Raw genomic sequence first — 16,365 nt, forward strand, 5'->3', positions numbered from 1 at the left:
AACGATTTCGAATTGACTAGTTTTGCTTTCGACATGCGTCAGTCATTTGAAGCCGTTCTGCCTCACTCAGTAGAAATTATTGTTTCCCAAAGTTAACCCATCAGACACACAGTAGAGATATAGTAGGTGCCTTACTCACCTCGTCCTCTCGGCCCGTACCGTAAGTCAAGGATCCCAAAGCGCGAATTGCGCGGGCTAAAAATGGAAGAAAAAAAAAACTCGTTCTATAATTTACCGCACGGACCTCGAATTCGGTTAGTAAGAGGTATATGTTACGCGACTAAAGGCCATATAAGTTTTAAATATCCCTTATTTGGTACCACATAGGAGGAATGTCGACCTTAGGTCTTTTCTGTATATACAGACCGCAGTATTGAGCTCCGGGCTGGGCTCGTTCCGAACAGTCAAGACGTATAAGGCCGATATTCTCCCAAAACAGCTCTCTCAGTTGTTTCATAAAGTATATTTGTTCCCCGACAGTTAAGATCGTTTTCCTTATCTTGCCAATGAGAAATGAAAGAATTGAACAGGATAGAAAGAACCTTGGTGTAAGAGAGACTGGGTACGTCATTTAAGCCGCTATCTCGAATGAGAATCGACGAAGGTTAAGGGACCAAGGGGGCTACCCAGCAAAGTAAAACTAGTAGTAGCTACCAGAACCAGTATTACTTTTTGTTTTATTACTTGGTGCATGCGGGCTCCGACAAATTGCGTGCAGAGTATAAAGGAAGCGAACAAACAATTAGCCCCAAGCACGAACGAGCTTAAAACAAAATAAATTTCTGTTGCAGGCATTCTTTTATTGTGTCTTCTCAAAATGTACTAGATATATACAATAAAGTTACTGTAGCTTTTTACTTTCTGGAGAAATGATTTTGAAAACTCAAAAATTCATCATTAAAAGATGTACAATTACTCTTTAAAGGTAATGTACGCGAGCGATCTTTAATGTAAACGCCGACTTTTTTAACGCAACCCGTTGACAATCGATGCCGTGTAACATGGCGCACAGGGCGACTATTAGTTATTAGTATTTTATCTTTATTTACACCAAATTAATAAAGAAGGCTATTTTCGTGTCAAAATGCTACGCACTGCGTTACAGTAAAATTTACAATATGACTCGGTCACAATTATCTTTATAATTTCACTTTATGGTTTTTTAAAGCTGAGATTAATTATACCATATACTTAAAATGCATACTTATGGCATGCATACTCGTAGCTTTTGCAGAGGTTTTCTTTTCTATGATCTCAAAAAAGGTTAAGGAACAATTTTAGTTTTACTTAAATATCCAGATTTCTTCTTAAGTTGACCTCAAGTTGTATTCAGATTCACGCAGCTTTTTGAGTAGACCTTGTAAAGTGGCTAACAAGTTCATTTTTTATTTTTTGAGCTAACAGCTAGAGAGTGCTTTCACACTAGCAAAAAAACACAAACGAGTGCTCAGACAATTCTCAAAGGAACAAAATACAGTACTTTTTTCACCGTGACCTACCTAGTCTTATATACAGCCGGCATTAGCACTACATTTCTCCGCGAATATAGACAGTATTTCTCAGTTAACAGAAAACCCCAATAAGTGAACAAAGATTTCTGATACCTTTTTTCAAAAAGCCGTTGTCAAAATAGGCAACTTTTTCTAACAACTTGCCTCGCATTTTTTTCATAACTTTTGCACTTACCCTAAAGTTGCCAAGAATAACCAGTCTCGCTTAAAATTAGCATGTCGCACAGCATTTTCGTTGCAATAATCTTTGCCGAAAGTATAACTTGGTCATACTCCGCTTAACGCTCACTGCAAAATTAACGTTGCGATATATATTGATTTTAGAAGGGGTTTTGAACAGGGCAGTTTTCCCTAAAACTTCAATTGCAACAAAAACTGCCGGACAAGTTGTGCAAAAATGTTTCGTGTATCAGCGTCTTAGCTGTACATTAAAGTATGACTGCGCTTGTTACTTAGAGCCCGCTGTTACAAAATTAGCGGGTTCAGTTAGTCGAAGAGAGAATTCTGACAAAGATCGGTTAATGTTACGTTTATAACAGGGAACATTTTTTTTTTAAAGAGAAAAACGTGATGGGCGTTGAGAAAAGCTAGCCGAGCTCTTGTTTCTTGTTATCAGCTATCTATAGATCTGTTATGAAGCTTATGCCGATAATAATGATGCGTTAAGCCTTAAAATATTAAGACCTAAAAGTGGATTCTCCATAACTTTTGCCATAAATTCCTTGAAATGCTTGCTGTGAGAATTAGTGTTACATCCAGGCAATTTCCTTAGTTGATGACTTTCTTTATTCTTATTACCTTTCTGCTTGATAATGTATGGAAATTGTAAGGAGAAATATGATGTTGATAACTCTTGGGAAGTATACTGGCGATCGGCTGCTGGAAAGGTTTTTATGAGAGTATTTCTTGGCATCCCAGTCCTGAAGAATCTTTCTTACATTTTATGAACCTTGAGATGTGTTCTTCCATGTACTTCAGAGGAAGTTCCCCTTGGCGCAAGATTTGATAGTGAAACTCTTTCATGGAAAACTTTGGTCCCAGTTCTTTTTCGGCCAGTTGCCTCAATTTGATGAAAGTCTCTTGGCCAATCATATAGCTTGTAACAGTGGCTGGTGAGCTTTGGTACCGCGTGATGTCCTTGGTGGCCAGGTCACTTTTGTCCCATGCGTACTGCTCATAAAGGTTTTCAGCTTGTTTACGTGTCATCGCGAAATAATTTACACCAGTGTCGAGAACAGACCGTAAGGCAGCGAGAATCTGGATAAAAATTGACAGACATTTAAACTTCTCATCCTTGTCTCTAAGCGCGTTTTCTTATTTTAATGACCGCGCAAAGCCTGGGACAGGAGGGAGAGAGAGATTGATGCCATTACTCACGATGGAGTCCAGACTCCCAAGAACGCGTAGCGACTGGGCTGTAAACTATTGTAAGCCTTACCGGAAAAAGGTCTATTGACCAAATATCGACCATTTCAAGCAAACAAAATTTATTTTGAAACAGTGACGACTGAGCAAAGAAACTAAAAACTTTCACATACAACATGAAGAGCATTTCCCCGTGTTGAGGTCCAAAATGTATTGGGTGGTTGATCATTTACAGTCTTAAGTCTTACTTTTGCTTCTTTACTTTCTAGTAGGATTTGTCTTGACTGCGGTCCCGTTTACACGGACGCGGTTTCATTTGTAACCGCATCTTTTTCGATGCGGTTACGCCTTCCATTTACACTGCTCAGATGACCTGCACCTCTTTAAAACTTCTATTTTGATTCGTTCTTGTTAAGATATTATTAGATAAGTAATCGTAATTAGGTGTCCATAATTATTATACATTGTATGCTAGCGACTTGGACACGTTAAGAAAGCTCTTATCTGCACCTCTTTTGTTTTTAGGGTTAGGGGCATTGTTTGTGTTGTATACCTATTGTTTCGTTTGGCCAATCATGAGGACCCTTGTGAATTGCAGAATTCAGTGAATCATCGAATCTTTGAACGCAAATGGCGCTCTTAGGTTCTCCCAGGAGCATGTCTGTCTGAGTGTCGGATATCATCCATCGCAGGCAAAAACTTGCCGGCGGCGTTGAGGCGTCATGGCCACCCAGTGGGAGCGGCCGTGTCCCTTGAAAGGCAGAGAGACTCACTGCGGTTGCCGGGTTTTTCCCGCGGCTCACCAGCGGAGGCTAAAAGTGTGACCAGTCCTTCGCGTGCCGTCGGGTGCCCACCGCTTGAGTCGCGGAGGCGAAGCATACCTTCTTGACCTCAGATCAGGCAAGGCTACCCGCTGAATTTAAGCATATTAATAATATTAATGAAACCGCATCTTTTCGAGAACGTTGTCGAAAGTGGAACGTTTTCAGAACGATACGGTTTCGTGCCGTGTAAACGGACTAAACGATTGTAGCCGTGTCTTTTAAAACAACGGCTTCCGTTTGGCGTGAAAACATCTCATTGTATTTTGGTGTACGGACTCCCAATCAACATTTTCTGCATTTTTAGCGACTTTGTATTCGTTCCTTATTCTCAAAAGTAGCTCTACCTCGTCGTCAGTGCAAACGAAGCTACTGACATCTTTGCGCTTCGCCATGTTCAAAACAAATGGCGACGCTTCAAGGGTATAATCGTCCCCAGATCTCTGGTAACAAAACATGTCGCAGCCACGACGTAACAGCCGAGGAAACGGATAAATCGTTTTTGTGCAAACGCTTCGTAACCGTATACTTTTTGATACGGTTTCGAAAGGACGTAACCGTGTTGATTTGAAACCGCGTCTGTGTAAACTCAGCCTGGAGCATAATGTCGCTCGTGAAGAAGGCGAAATAATTTAAGACATTGTATTCAGAAATGCAAGTAGCTCTTTGGCTTACCTGATATTTTAACATGCCATATTTCTGAAGCAAAATTTGCTTGTCCGCAGTGTAGACATACGCGTCGGTATCCCTGGCCATCAACGGGTATTCAATATAGGTGGCCCAGCCCTCAGTATACGACGGAAGGTAGTTCCCGGATGAGATCCAAGATATAGCATCATTACAGGAATCTTCAAAGTTCTCGGTGAAACCTTGGACCTGTAATTGGGTCAATTGAAATTTTAACCTTACAATACTGTGTAAAAAAAATAACGCCTGTAGATTTTGGCTTGTGATTATCCTTACTCTTAGCGTGCTGGCTTTCTTTTCTAGTTGTGGACTTTGCAAAGGGGGAGGGAGTGGGGTTAACGTGCCCATTCCCTTATTTCCAAAAGAATTCTTCCTCATGGTGATGAAAGTTGATAGTTAAGGAAACCAACGATGCTTGAACCCATCTTAGAGGTTGTAGTAGGTCACTTAATTATGACGTCAGATCACATAAATGATGTCAGCAGTTGCCTAATGTTCTGACAGGACGTTGACTGGTAGGGGCAATATAACTAGCATGCTCTCTCTAAGTAAGAAAATGGGTCTATTAGAGGGAAAATTGATATTTTGATCTATTACTAAACGGACGCAAGGTAACGTGAAATCTATTTGTTGAATGGAGGACGACAGGATCACTAGTGTATTTCCAAGTTTAACGAATGTTCACATGGAGAATTTGGGAAGCAAACGGGAAAGAAACACAAGGGTAACACAGTGTACGTAGAGATTTTACTGATTTCTTGGCCATGTGCTTTTGTCGCGCTTTGTTACTTCACATCACCCTTAACTTGTTATCGCTAACTTACCTCCAGATGGTGGCCTGGTAACTGCTCGTGGGATGTCGTGGTATATTCCGTGTATTTTGGTCCAAAGTCATCCATGAAGAACGGTAATGTTTGATATGCCAATACCTTACAGTCGAATAAGCTGAGCTCGTAACCATGGAAACATATTTCAGGGTTGTACTCCCCCTTTACAGAAATACCGCAAGATGGCGTCGTTTTCTTGGGAGGAGAGAAGTAGAAAAGTGGTTCGAGTTTGGGTCGTAGCAGCTTGGCAACCTGTGTCAAGAAAATCAAACAAATCATTACCAAGCCTTTTCGCAGTATTTTAAGAAAATTATGTTTATTTTCGTTAATTATGATCACTAAGCCTCTAAAGTTTGTACAGCGTAACTATTTTCATCGTGGAAGAGAGTGGTAAATTCATTTATTTATGTCAATTTGGAATTATTGACATAAATTTTACCGTATGCAAGCAATGAAAACGATATTGATAAGCTGTTCCATAGTTAACAAAGGGGAATGGTTATGAAGCCTGGCAAACATTAAAAGAACAAACAAAGATGCCAAGATTTATGTTGGAAGGTCCAAGACCGTGCGCAATCTTTTGTTTTGCGTTTATATATTATGCATGAATTACGTAATCAAAACATTTCTATTTGTTAGTTACTCGGTCAGTAGTAAACAACTATTGTGTTTTGTGCACGGTCAAGGCCAAAAAAGAGAGCAAAAACAAAGAACAAAGAACTTTGTCGAGTTTCATAACCATTCCCCTCTATTAACTATTATGACTGTTCCAGGCACTTGGCTGGCGAAAACTTAGTCATCAAAGGCTGGTAGCCACCTCCGTTATGATGTTAAAAACTTTACATGGATTGACCACTGAATATCTACAATCTCGATTCGTATCTCAAAATGATATTACTTCTTATCGACTGAGGAGTTCTGAGAATAAATTGGCTTGGCACCAATTATTTAAAGATAAGTGTTTTCTACAGGGGTACTATGTTGTGGAACAGCCTTTCTCATGAACTCTGATCTACAGTTTCTTTAAGTGAATTTAAACGTAAACTGCGTCATTACAGCTTTGAATGAGACACGGCATCCTTGAAAAGCAGCTTTAGTAATATGATAGGTTTCTATTCTTATAATACTGTATTAATTATTAGTTAGTTTATGTAGGCAGACTTAGATATTATACTATTAAATTATGCTGAAGGAATTTTTCCGTGTATAACTAAAGTTATCAACTCATTACCAGAAAAGTAGAGAATCTTGGATGCGATAACGTACCTCGAGACCGCTTGTTGTACTTTTCATAAGTCGTAATGTAAAAAGTCTCCGTTTAAGATAAGTGGCCAATCAGGCCGGCGTTTATTGTCGTTCCATGGCATGAAGCGGCTAATTGAGAGTATTTCACTCCCTTCTCCCCCCCACCCCCAACCCGCCCCGCCCCTGTTCCGGAATGGGATGGTAGTCAGTCCAAAGGCTTCCCTTAGTTTAATTCGCTGCAACCCATTTATGCGATTTGTACGCTGTAAACTATGTTTTATTACCCCCACCCCTTCCTCGTCACGTCCCATCGCTCGGGGGAAGTAACTAGCACAAATCTACACTAACGTGCTTTGTAGAGTTGATCCATTTCTTTAAGGCTTTCGATCGCACGGGACAAAACGCCTGCGCTCCTTGTGTGTCAGCACACTTCATGAACGCTTCCTCCCCAGACTCATTGGCAGGAAATTTATCATCGTTGAAGAAACTATCACGTGACTTGAGAACTTCTTTGAACTTAAGAACAGCGCTATCTTCGTTCTGGATTCCAGTGTACTGTTTAGCAAGTTCCTTTGCCTACGAGGAAAGAGAGATGTAGCGTTATGTGATTTTACTTGTTTGCAGCACTGCATTATGTCGTTTTGCAGCCTACGGACATTACCATTTATGTCTAAGAACCTCACTATCACTGCTTTCACCTGTCTACGTGGTTTTTATTTTTCTTCAAAAGTGCGAGATCTTCCAAAACTGGACAAAAAAGTTTTAAAATGAAAAATAAATAAATAAATACAATAAAAATAAAAATAAAAATAAAATAATAATAATAATAATAATAATAATAACAAAAAAATCGGTTCACTCTTTATCAAAACACTTGCCACCCTCTCTATCATCCTCATTCTCTCCTCTATTCCCCCAGAAGCAACTTCCCTGGTGGCTCTCCCTGCCCCAGGGAGGTATTGTGAGAGGCATTACCTCATTATTCCCGTGACTGAGTCTCATTCACTTTCATTCTCTCACTCGCCTTCCCCCATCCCCCTTTTCTTCTTATCTCGCTTCCCCACGGCTACTGCCCCTGGAAATCCACTGACCCCGGATTCATACTTTACTTCAATTCCTAACTCTCATCCTTCTATGATTCCGCTATGTGACCCAATCGGCGCGAATTCCTACCTTACTTCAATTCCTAGTCCGCTCCCATTATGATTCCCCTTTGGAAATTTCTCATCCCGAATTCCTACCTTACTTTAATTCCTAGTACGCGTCCCCCTATGATACCCCTGTGGGAACCCCTCAACCCGAATTCCCAGGGTTTCACTTGATACCGTTCTCTTTATAATCCCCACCCTAGCTTTACCCATTCCCACAAGCTATGTTTGGAAGCAAGGAAACACAATTTTACTTCATATTATAGGAATTTGTTTATTTTTATTTTCTCTCCCGTAACTTGAACCTGAGACCTCCCGCTCTAAAGCGCATCCCCTTATCCACTACACCGCGCTACACGCTGTTGAAAACAATCAACAATTTTCATGGTATCATGACTTACAGGTTCCAGGCTTATCTCGTTTAAATATCAAAATAGCCATTTAAAACATGAGCATGCTAAACAAGCTATATTTAACGTGCGTGATTTAAAAGAAAATTCAGTAGATACGAAATAAACAAAAGCCTTGTTACGAAAGCGTAAAGTTACTGAAGAACTGGAATGAAAGAGATGCGTTTACTGAAAAATGAACTAGTCGACAAACGAATATTACCCAAAACGCCACCGTTGTAACAAGAACAATTTCAAACAGGCCGTTTTAAATAAGAGAGAGTCAGGGACAAAATATTAACAAGATATTTCTCTAATTCAATCATTGTAACAACGCGCAGTTAAAAAGCTGAGGAGGCGCGAGAATAGACATTATCAGTTTGTCGATGCTTGTTATGCCAGCGAAAACACTCCTCGACTTTCGGGAAGCTTTAGGCATGCTTAAAGTTCTGCGAGAGCGCACGAGGGTCAGAGAAAACGCCTCAAGGCTAGTGGAGAGCCAAAAAGAGCGATTCAACACTCACAGCTGTTGTTACTGTTTGCCTCGACTATAAGTACATCTCAACTGCAAAATTCGTCTCTTGAAGGATTCTAATTAATAATTAGATTACAAGCTCGAGTTTTTTTATGAAGTCATAGGAATTGAGAGCGAATAATCTAACTGCTTTAATAGAATTCTTTCTTAAATTTTCTTCAGCTAGTCATTTCCAATCAGTTTTGGTGCATTGTATTTAACTTTAGAAAAATCGCGCGGACTGAATTATCGTTTGGAATTTCCTGTTGTGTACGCGCGCTCGTCAATTTTTTCAACACTTCTCTTTTCTAGTTTTTTAAAGTCGTGAAACCGTAAATGTCCTTCTTTTAGTCTTCTAGGAATTTAATTATCCATTTGTATCTATTTCTGATAGTATACGAGTAGCTCAGCCAATCAGTTTGCAGCATTTGCATTAGTATTCTATTCTACTTATTCTACTAATTGTAACTTGTAACTTGTAAATTGTAAATTCTTTACAATTCTACTAATTGTAAAGAAAGATGTTCCTACCTGACTAAGTAAAGCATCCAGTTTTTGGTAACCCTTATCTCTCAGCTCTTCCGGCGTAATAGAAGTACTTGTGAAGAAAGACAAGATCATCTTGTACGAGTTGGTAGCATTAATGACGTCACCGTTCGGAAGGGTTCCAGTTGTTGGCCGGGACGGATCGCGAACGCCCTCCACGTATACGGAATTTAAAGGCAACTTCGCCATCCCGGTAACTCCGCTGTAACAATATTGGAGATGCTCCTTTTCAAGATACCTGTAACAACATAACAGTGGTACACACAATAAATTGCCAGCAAATAGCCCCGCCCAGTACCTAAAAAAATCATTCTTTTGGTTGTAAGCCCTTTTCCTTCGGATAAAAGTCATCCTTTCCCATTGTTCCTTACTTCTTTAGTTGCTACAAGCCCATTACACTTATATGAAGTTTCTATTTCTAAGAACTGATCAACTACAAACGCATTAAGTTACAAATTTTATAACATTTTGCTTCATGGGCTGGCTGACTGACTGACTGAGCGACTGAGCGGCAGTGACTGAGCGACTGACTGACTGACTGACTGTATTTGACTGACTGATTGAATGATTGAATGATTGACTGTTTGCCTGATTGACTGATTGACTGATTGACTGATTGACTGATTGACTGATTGACTGATTGACTGATTGACTGATTGACTAATTGACTGATTGACTGATTGACTAATTGACTGATTGACTGATTGACTGATTAGCTGACTGACTGATTGACTGATTGACTGATTGACTGAATGGCTAGTTGACTGGTTGACTGATTGACTGCTTGGCTGACTGACTGAGCGACTGACTGCGGAGGTAAGGACTGATTGACTGATTGACTGATTGACTGACTGACTGTCTGACTGATTGACTCATTAATTGACTGATTTGCTGATTGAATGAATGACTGACTGACTAACTGACTGACTGACTAACTGACTGACTGATTGACTGATTGACTGATTGACTGACTGACTGTCTGACTGATTGACTAATTAACTGACTGATTTGCTGATTGAATGACTGACTGACTGACTAACTGACTGACTGATTGACTGATTGCCTGATTAAATTGACTGACTGACTGACTGACAGTGTGACGGACTGCATGACTGACTGACTGACGGACCGACTGACTTATGGACTGATTGACTGGTTCACTGACAGACTGACTGACTAATTGCCTGGTTCACTGACAGATTGACCGGACTGACTGACTGATTACGGATGATGGATGAGTTATTCCCGCTTTATTCTATTATAGAAATTGAGCTTTTACGTCTACATACCTTATAAGTCTGGTCAGCGGTTCACCTAGGTAAACCAGCAAAAATCGTCTGAGTGACGCCTCCACGCTCTCTCCTCGTTTCTTGTACCACGTGGTGTTCATTTCAGATGTAATTTTCGACGTAAAATTTTTTGCTAGAATAGTTTTTGCCACACCCTCGTTAAAAATACCTGTAAGGACAAAACAGAAAACGTCATTAGTCAAGCAATCTACCCTGCATTTCTCAGCTTTCTTTCTTAATGGAGCAAACTCAAGATATACAGAAATGACACCAACACATGAATAAGGTGATTGATATCAAGTGTATTCATACGAACCTTTGTCAAGAAGTTCTCACTGATGAAAGAAAGAGACTTTTTGATTGTTTTTATTTACTGGATTTAAATAAATCATTTAGTCCCCCTCGGTAATGGGCGATATGAAATTGTTCTATTTTCGCGCATGCAATGTGTGGAAAGTTTACCAGCAAGTGAGCAAGCGCGCGAGCGAGGAAGCGCGCAAGCAAGGAACGTGCGTGCAAATAAGCGCGAGCAAGTGAGCTCGCGTGCTTTTGAGTGTTATCATAGACGATGGAGCGAGGAGTGGGTGTGACCGTGCACGTTCAGATCAAATTAACAAATTGACGTCAGTTTCTATGCGTGTGTCCTCTTATTGATGATAAATTGCGCCATAACCTTGTCAAAGTGGCTGTGGAACCATCAGCTGTAGGCGAGTGGTTAAATCTCATTGGTTAAAAAGCTGACAGTTTAACAGCTGAAAGTTGAACTTGAAAGCTTGCGTAAATTAAAATTTTATCCGTCTGTACTCTTCTTGATGATAAAAATGAGCCAATCAGCGCGTGAGAAATTAGACAGTTATTGTAAAAAACGAAATTTATAGCAGCTTTCTCCCCAGTATACATACCAAGACAGCGCTAAAACTCTTACCTGTCTCATTGTGAATGGCTATCTCGTAATAATTTCTTTTAGTCGCGTGAATTCCGGCTGTACAAGATTCGACAGAACGCACCATGCCAGTTTCCACGCCTAGCTTTAGATTCTCAATGTACCTTGAAATAGTCTCACTATGTTTCTTGAACAGCTGTTCAATCTGTTCTAATCCCTCGAGATCATTCGGCTTAAAGTATAAGATTGCGCCTTCTAAGTTTGACAGCACATAGCAGATTGGCTGCCAGCAGTATAAATTCGGTTCAAACATCCAATCTCCTGCGTAATAGTTTCGTTCATAAGGTCCCCAGTCGAAGGAGTGTCTTAGCAGGTGTTGCGCCACATACATAGCCTTGTTTTCACGTAACTTCATTTGTGCTCCGTCCGACTTTCCGATGATCTCCTCCAACCGGTCGTGAAGTCTTCGCACTTCATCGGTAAAGTTCTTGATGGCGCTCGGGTGAGGATCGTAAGGTCGATAATGTTTCCGAACCTCTTCCTTGGTCACCCCGGGTTTTGACCCTAACTTCTCTGGCAATAACTCATGGTGCTTCTGGAGAAGTTCGTCCAGAAATGAGTCCAATCCGACGCGTTTCGCTTCGTCAGAAAAGCTACAACCACCAAGACCATTTTTCTTCGGTTCCTCTGATTTACCTCGAGTCAGTAAGATAACGAGTACAATGACTAACGCCAACAGGAGAAGGATTGGAACGGCAGGGAGAACAATTTTAACAAGGCGATATTCGTTCCTTGAACCGCGCTTGTCTTTTTCTGATTTTTGCGGAAAAAACGCCACCGTGGAGACGGGGGAGCCTGGCATTCCATTTTCTGACGAAGTAGATGATTTCGTTCGGTTTGACGTCATCTAAATAGAGAAATGAAAACAACACAACATTACATATCTTTCCGGGGGGGGTTGCGGGCAACACAAGGGAGATAAGGTCGAAAATAGCGCTTTGGTAATGGTTTAGGTGAACGGATTACGTTTCAAATCTCATAGTATTACTTATTAGTGTCACAATTACTCATCACGGCAACAAAATGAACTCCTTTTGCGACTTCCTCAGGATAAGAATTTGCTTGAACTACAGCTCTCCTAAACCTCCCCCTCTCCACCACAAGAATGGATTCTGGTACTGTTATTACCTTTTAGAGGCTCCTTTTACAATTTCTGACAAGTTTCTCCGTCAGTTCTTTCATAGCAGTCCTCCCTCACCCCCACCACTCCCCTTCCGTCCCAGCTACAATCTTGGTCAGAATAAAATAAGAAATAAACCCACCCCTCCCCCTCAACAAATGAAGAACTGCCGCTAAACGCAAAACGCGCCATTTCTTCCGTCATTGAAATGGGGGGAGGGGTGGTCTTAAGCGGTTTTCATTTAAATTACCCGAAATTGTAGTTTCCCATCTTTTTATATCCTCTGAAGGTAAAACACCACACCTGATACTTCATCGGGTGGTTAAAAGTGACTTTACCCTGCGTTCTGCGTGTACAAGATAAGAGGGAAAGAGATATGTACGAGTCGTGTGGTTTAAAGACCACAGAACACATTAGCCATTACGGCAAATACAAACTACACACGCGTAGTTTCATGCCGTTTCCTGCGCGGTCTCGCGTGGGTCCCCCGCGCGCGGCGAGCCATGTTCGGCGGATATTGCAAAGAACACGAACATTTCCATTCCAGTTTTCAAAACAAAATGTTAATCTGTCAGTGGAATCAGGCTCCTTCGACATTTTCTAAAGCACGGATTTTTTTCTGGCTTCAGGTAATAATAAAATGCCCCATTTTTGTTGCGAAGACAATAAAATCGCGTTAAGCATTTTAATGAAAATCGGTACGAAGTTGAGTGCGTGGGCGACTGAAACTTGGATACATGTAACCAATTTGATGTCTTTTCTGTGTAACATATATTCATTTAAATAAGAATACCTGACATTTGTAGCATTACAATAATTCCAAGAGTTCCATCGATATCAGACAAAATCACTTACTGACTGAACTTTCAACGGCTTATAAAACGTCTTCGTTCAAGCTGCAAGTACACCTCGCAAAAGCAAAACAACTTACCCAAACTTTGCTCCAAATCTTAAAAAATTAAAATTTCCAAGACCTTATGAATTATTGAGAATAACATTTCCGTTAGCCTATTATAGATTTTTGATCAAAATCAAGTTATTTGTTCGTTGCCTGAGGGCCCTTAAGTAAAGGAAATTCTCTCTATCAAAGCACGCCCGCAAAGTCTTCAAAATGAAAAATCGACGAAAGAGTGTAACCAAATTAAAAAGGCCGCCCTGTGCAACACAGATTTTTATCTCAAGAAATTTCACTGTAAGTTCCGTTCGTATCATATCAATCAGTTTAGTTAACTCGATCTGATCTGATACTTTCAAAAAAAAATTCCCCAAATGCATTTTTTCAAAAGATGTATTTGCTTTTCTGTTGGCAGTTTTGTATCAAAGTAATTCTACGAAGAAGGCCTTGAGCAGGTCAGTTTAAAAACCCATTTAGTGACAGGCACGCTTGGCATTTAAATGGCTTCCACGTGCAGGTTTACATTTTTAGCATCTGTTGACATTTTGAGCACTACAATACAGTACACGAATAAGGAAAAAGCACTGTTTCTAGCCGTGTCATATCTAGTTAAAATCAAATCTACAGCGCATACGGATTTCAGCTGGCCAGAATCTAAAAGATTTTCGCGCCAAAATGCCAAGCACCCGTCAAATTTCTTTGGAATTCGTATTACAGCGAAGCTATGAGGAAAATGTTCTTGAAATGTCTTAGTGGCGATCACTGCGACAGGCGCAGGGAAATATGGCAGAAGTTTAAGAAAACAAAACCTAGTTGCTGTTATGTTTATAGTTAGAAGTTTGCTTACCGAGAAAACAGGTTACATCGAAGCTCATCCGATAGATTAATAACTAAAACCAATAAAGCTCTTAGCTCACCTCTGCTTGTCCGATTCAAACTCCAGCTTGACAACGGACGAATGCGAAGAGGTCAGACTTAGGAGTGCAGAATCGCCCGTTTTAGTGACACACAATAGCACTATCTGGTTACTCCTTGAGCAGAACCTTCGCTATAGGCAAAATTTCAAAACAATCTACCCGTGTTATTGTATGTCTTATACCGACCACATTTCTGCAGCTAGTTCGACTTCCCACTTTGTGCCTGTTTACTGAACAGCGAACTCTTTACTCTGATTGCCATTGGTGATATTATTGATTTAAACAAAGTTAACACTAAATTATTATGCTAATTGTTCTCACTGTGTCAAGCAGAATTATCATACAGTAATTGCGTACCGTAGCTGTGAGAAATTGGAAGTGTTTTCCAGTTCTTAGCTTGGCTTTATGTCATCGCGTTTATTGTCCTCTGAAAAGATAAGTTAAGCCGCTTTTAATACTCGTGAACACACCGTGCCCATTTCAAAGTTATTCTGGAATGGAACGGAAAAATGCACACCACTTGAGAGTTTCTTGAGTTGCAAAGTTATTTTGTTTTATAATTAACAGATAACGCAAAATGAGACTAACCTCAGAGTCCGGGTTCTGCGGTTTTACCGAAACTTTATTTTTCTCTGGAATCGTAATGTATTCTTGGCGGTAACCTTATCACCTCTCAGAACACAGTTCGTTTACTCCATGTAAAACGAGATTGCAAGCGTCGTTTGCTGTAAAATTGAGAGCACATTTCGCCAATATGCTAAACTGATGCTGCTTTTCAGATTCAAATCCTCGGGCATTTTTTGGTTGAATTAATTAAAAGGATATGCGTACCTGCGAATCAAGTGTGCGCTTCAGAATTGTGCCAAAGAAAAATTACAATTTAAAACATCAGTCAAATTAAACGTAAGGAAAACTGTTCTGCTGTTATTATGTTGCTCTTACAAGCTTTTAGTAACCCCGTCATGAAAACTTTTGGTGAACTGTAAGGATTCATACGCTCGAATCAATTTCTCATTTCGAATCAGGGATATCTGAATTATTTCACGATCAACCGGCCGGCTGTTTTTCCCTGGCGATTCCATTCAGCGGTTAAATTATTACCTAGATGATGAATGATAATAAAAGCCAAGTCGAATGCTGCGTCACAGCGTGCTTATAATAAATAATTTTTCCCATAATAACCTACCTCGAGTCCATAGTGAACTGTTCAAATCCACGAGATGTCTTGAGTAAGCTATTCAGGTAGAAAAACGTTGATCTAAGCCCATCGAGTTATCAACGAACTTTCATCCTGAAAGAACAACGCTTTGCCGGCCTCGGGGAAGCCCTTTATCGGTTGGCTGAGCACAAAGCGCGAAGATTTTCACCGTGACATTTACCATGTAAACGGATCGAATGACTCAACGAATGATTAAGCCTGTGACGTCACGACATGGCAGATTTTCATCTTACAAGCATCAGTTCTGTTTCCCTTATCTACTGCAGATCCAAAATTATCTTTTAAATAAAGCTTTTTCAGCAAATGCACCCTGTTAAAATTCAATTTGAACGCCTTTATCGCTACAATTGTAAAAAGATTTCCGTTTATCCTTCGCGGCAGCAAGACAGCTGTTCTCTTGCGGAAAAAGGAAATCAGTATGCTGAATTCAATTGGAAATGCATGTAAAGTGTGATTGAAAGAAAAAAAAAACTATACATTAGGGAAATGTGATATTTTTTTCCTCCCTCGCTGTGACCCTGAAGTCCACCCGAGACGGGGTGGGCTGGGGATATTGTCCCCACAATGTACAAAGCCTACAAATGGATTGGTAGGCCAGGATTCCTTTTTTAAATTAAACAACGTACCTTTATTTAAAAAGCACCCAGTAAAAACGCGTGCACTAAAAGCCGTACTTCAATAAACTGAAAGGAACATAAAACTGGCACAAGCTATTAACGAAATGATGGCGCGAGTAGAGAGAATTTGCATTTTGATAACCTAATCACGAGTGATTTTCCTTTCTCTTTCTCGCTACGTTATCAAACAAGAAATAGAGAGCACGTTCTCCGTGTTTTATCGAGTTATAGAAACACCCGTGACAGTTTCAGAGAACTCGGAAAAATCATATCGAGCACTAACTTCTGACTTCTGCTCTCGCAACATCTCTT

General features: G+C 40.3%; 1 protein-coding gene and 1 pseudogene across 5 annotated transcripts; one reads left to right on the forward strand and one right to left on the reverse strand.

Moving 5' to 3' along the window:
- Positions 1-779: 779 nt before the first annotated feature.
- Positions 780-15,794, reverse strand: LOC145502669 (uncharacterized). Of its 5 annotated transcripts, none has more exons than XM_081482016.1 (10): positions 15,404-15,794; positions 14,806-14,942; positions 14,575-14,644; positions 11,268-12,132; positions 10,343-10,511; positions 9,039-9,291; positions 6,805-7,032; positions 5,209-5,463; positions 4,373-4,573; positions 780-2,768 (listed from the first exon to the last, which is right to left on the reverse strand). In XM_081482016.1, exons 4-10 carry the CDS (start codon positions 12,130-12,132, stop codon positions 2,403-2,405), a joined length of 2,337 nt encoding a protein of 778 aa, XP_081338142.1. In that variant the 5' UTR covers positions 14,575-14,644; positions 14,806-14,942; positions 15,404-15,794; the 3' UTR covers positions 780-2,402. The 5 variants fall into 5 exon arrangements, with proteins under 5 accessions (XP_081338142.1, XP_081338141.1, XP_081338144.1 ...); XM_081482015.1 differs by having other exon boundaries at positions 14,806-15,048; XM_081482018.1 differs by lacking the exon at positions 14,575-14,644 and having other exon boundaries at positions 14,806-15,048.
- On the forward strand, positions 3,411-3,551 carry LOC145461648 (5.8S ribosomal RNA; annotated as a pseudogene).
- Positions 15,795-16,365: the final 571 nt, after the last annotated feature.

This window comes from Orbicella franksi, chromosome 11 (assembly GCF_964199315.1).
Source record: "Orbicella franksi chromosome 11, jaOrbFran1.1, whole genome shotgun sequence".
NCBI lineage: Eukaryota > Metazoa > Cnidaria > Anthozoa > Scleractinia > Merulinidae > Orbicella > Orbicella franksi.

Excerpts from the sequence above, each read along its gene's own strand:
- LOC145502669 (XM_081482014.1), bottom strand. The coding sequence starts at position 12,132 with ATGACGTCAAACCGAACGAAATCATCTACTTCGTCAGAAAATGGAATG. Across the intron at positions 10,512-11,267 it reads AGCCATTCACAATGAGACAG|GTATTTTTAACGAGGGTGTG; the intron begins GTAAGAGTTTTA and ends TTGTCCTTACAG. Across the intron at positions 5,464-6,804 it reads GGATCAACTCTACAAAGCAC|GTTGCCAAGCTGCTACGACC; the intron begins GTTAGTGTAGAT and ends TTCTTGACACAG.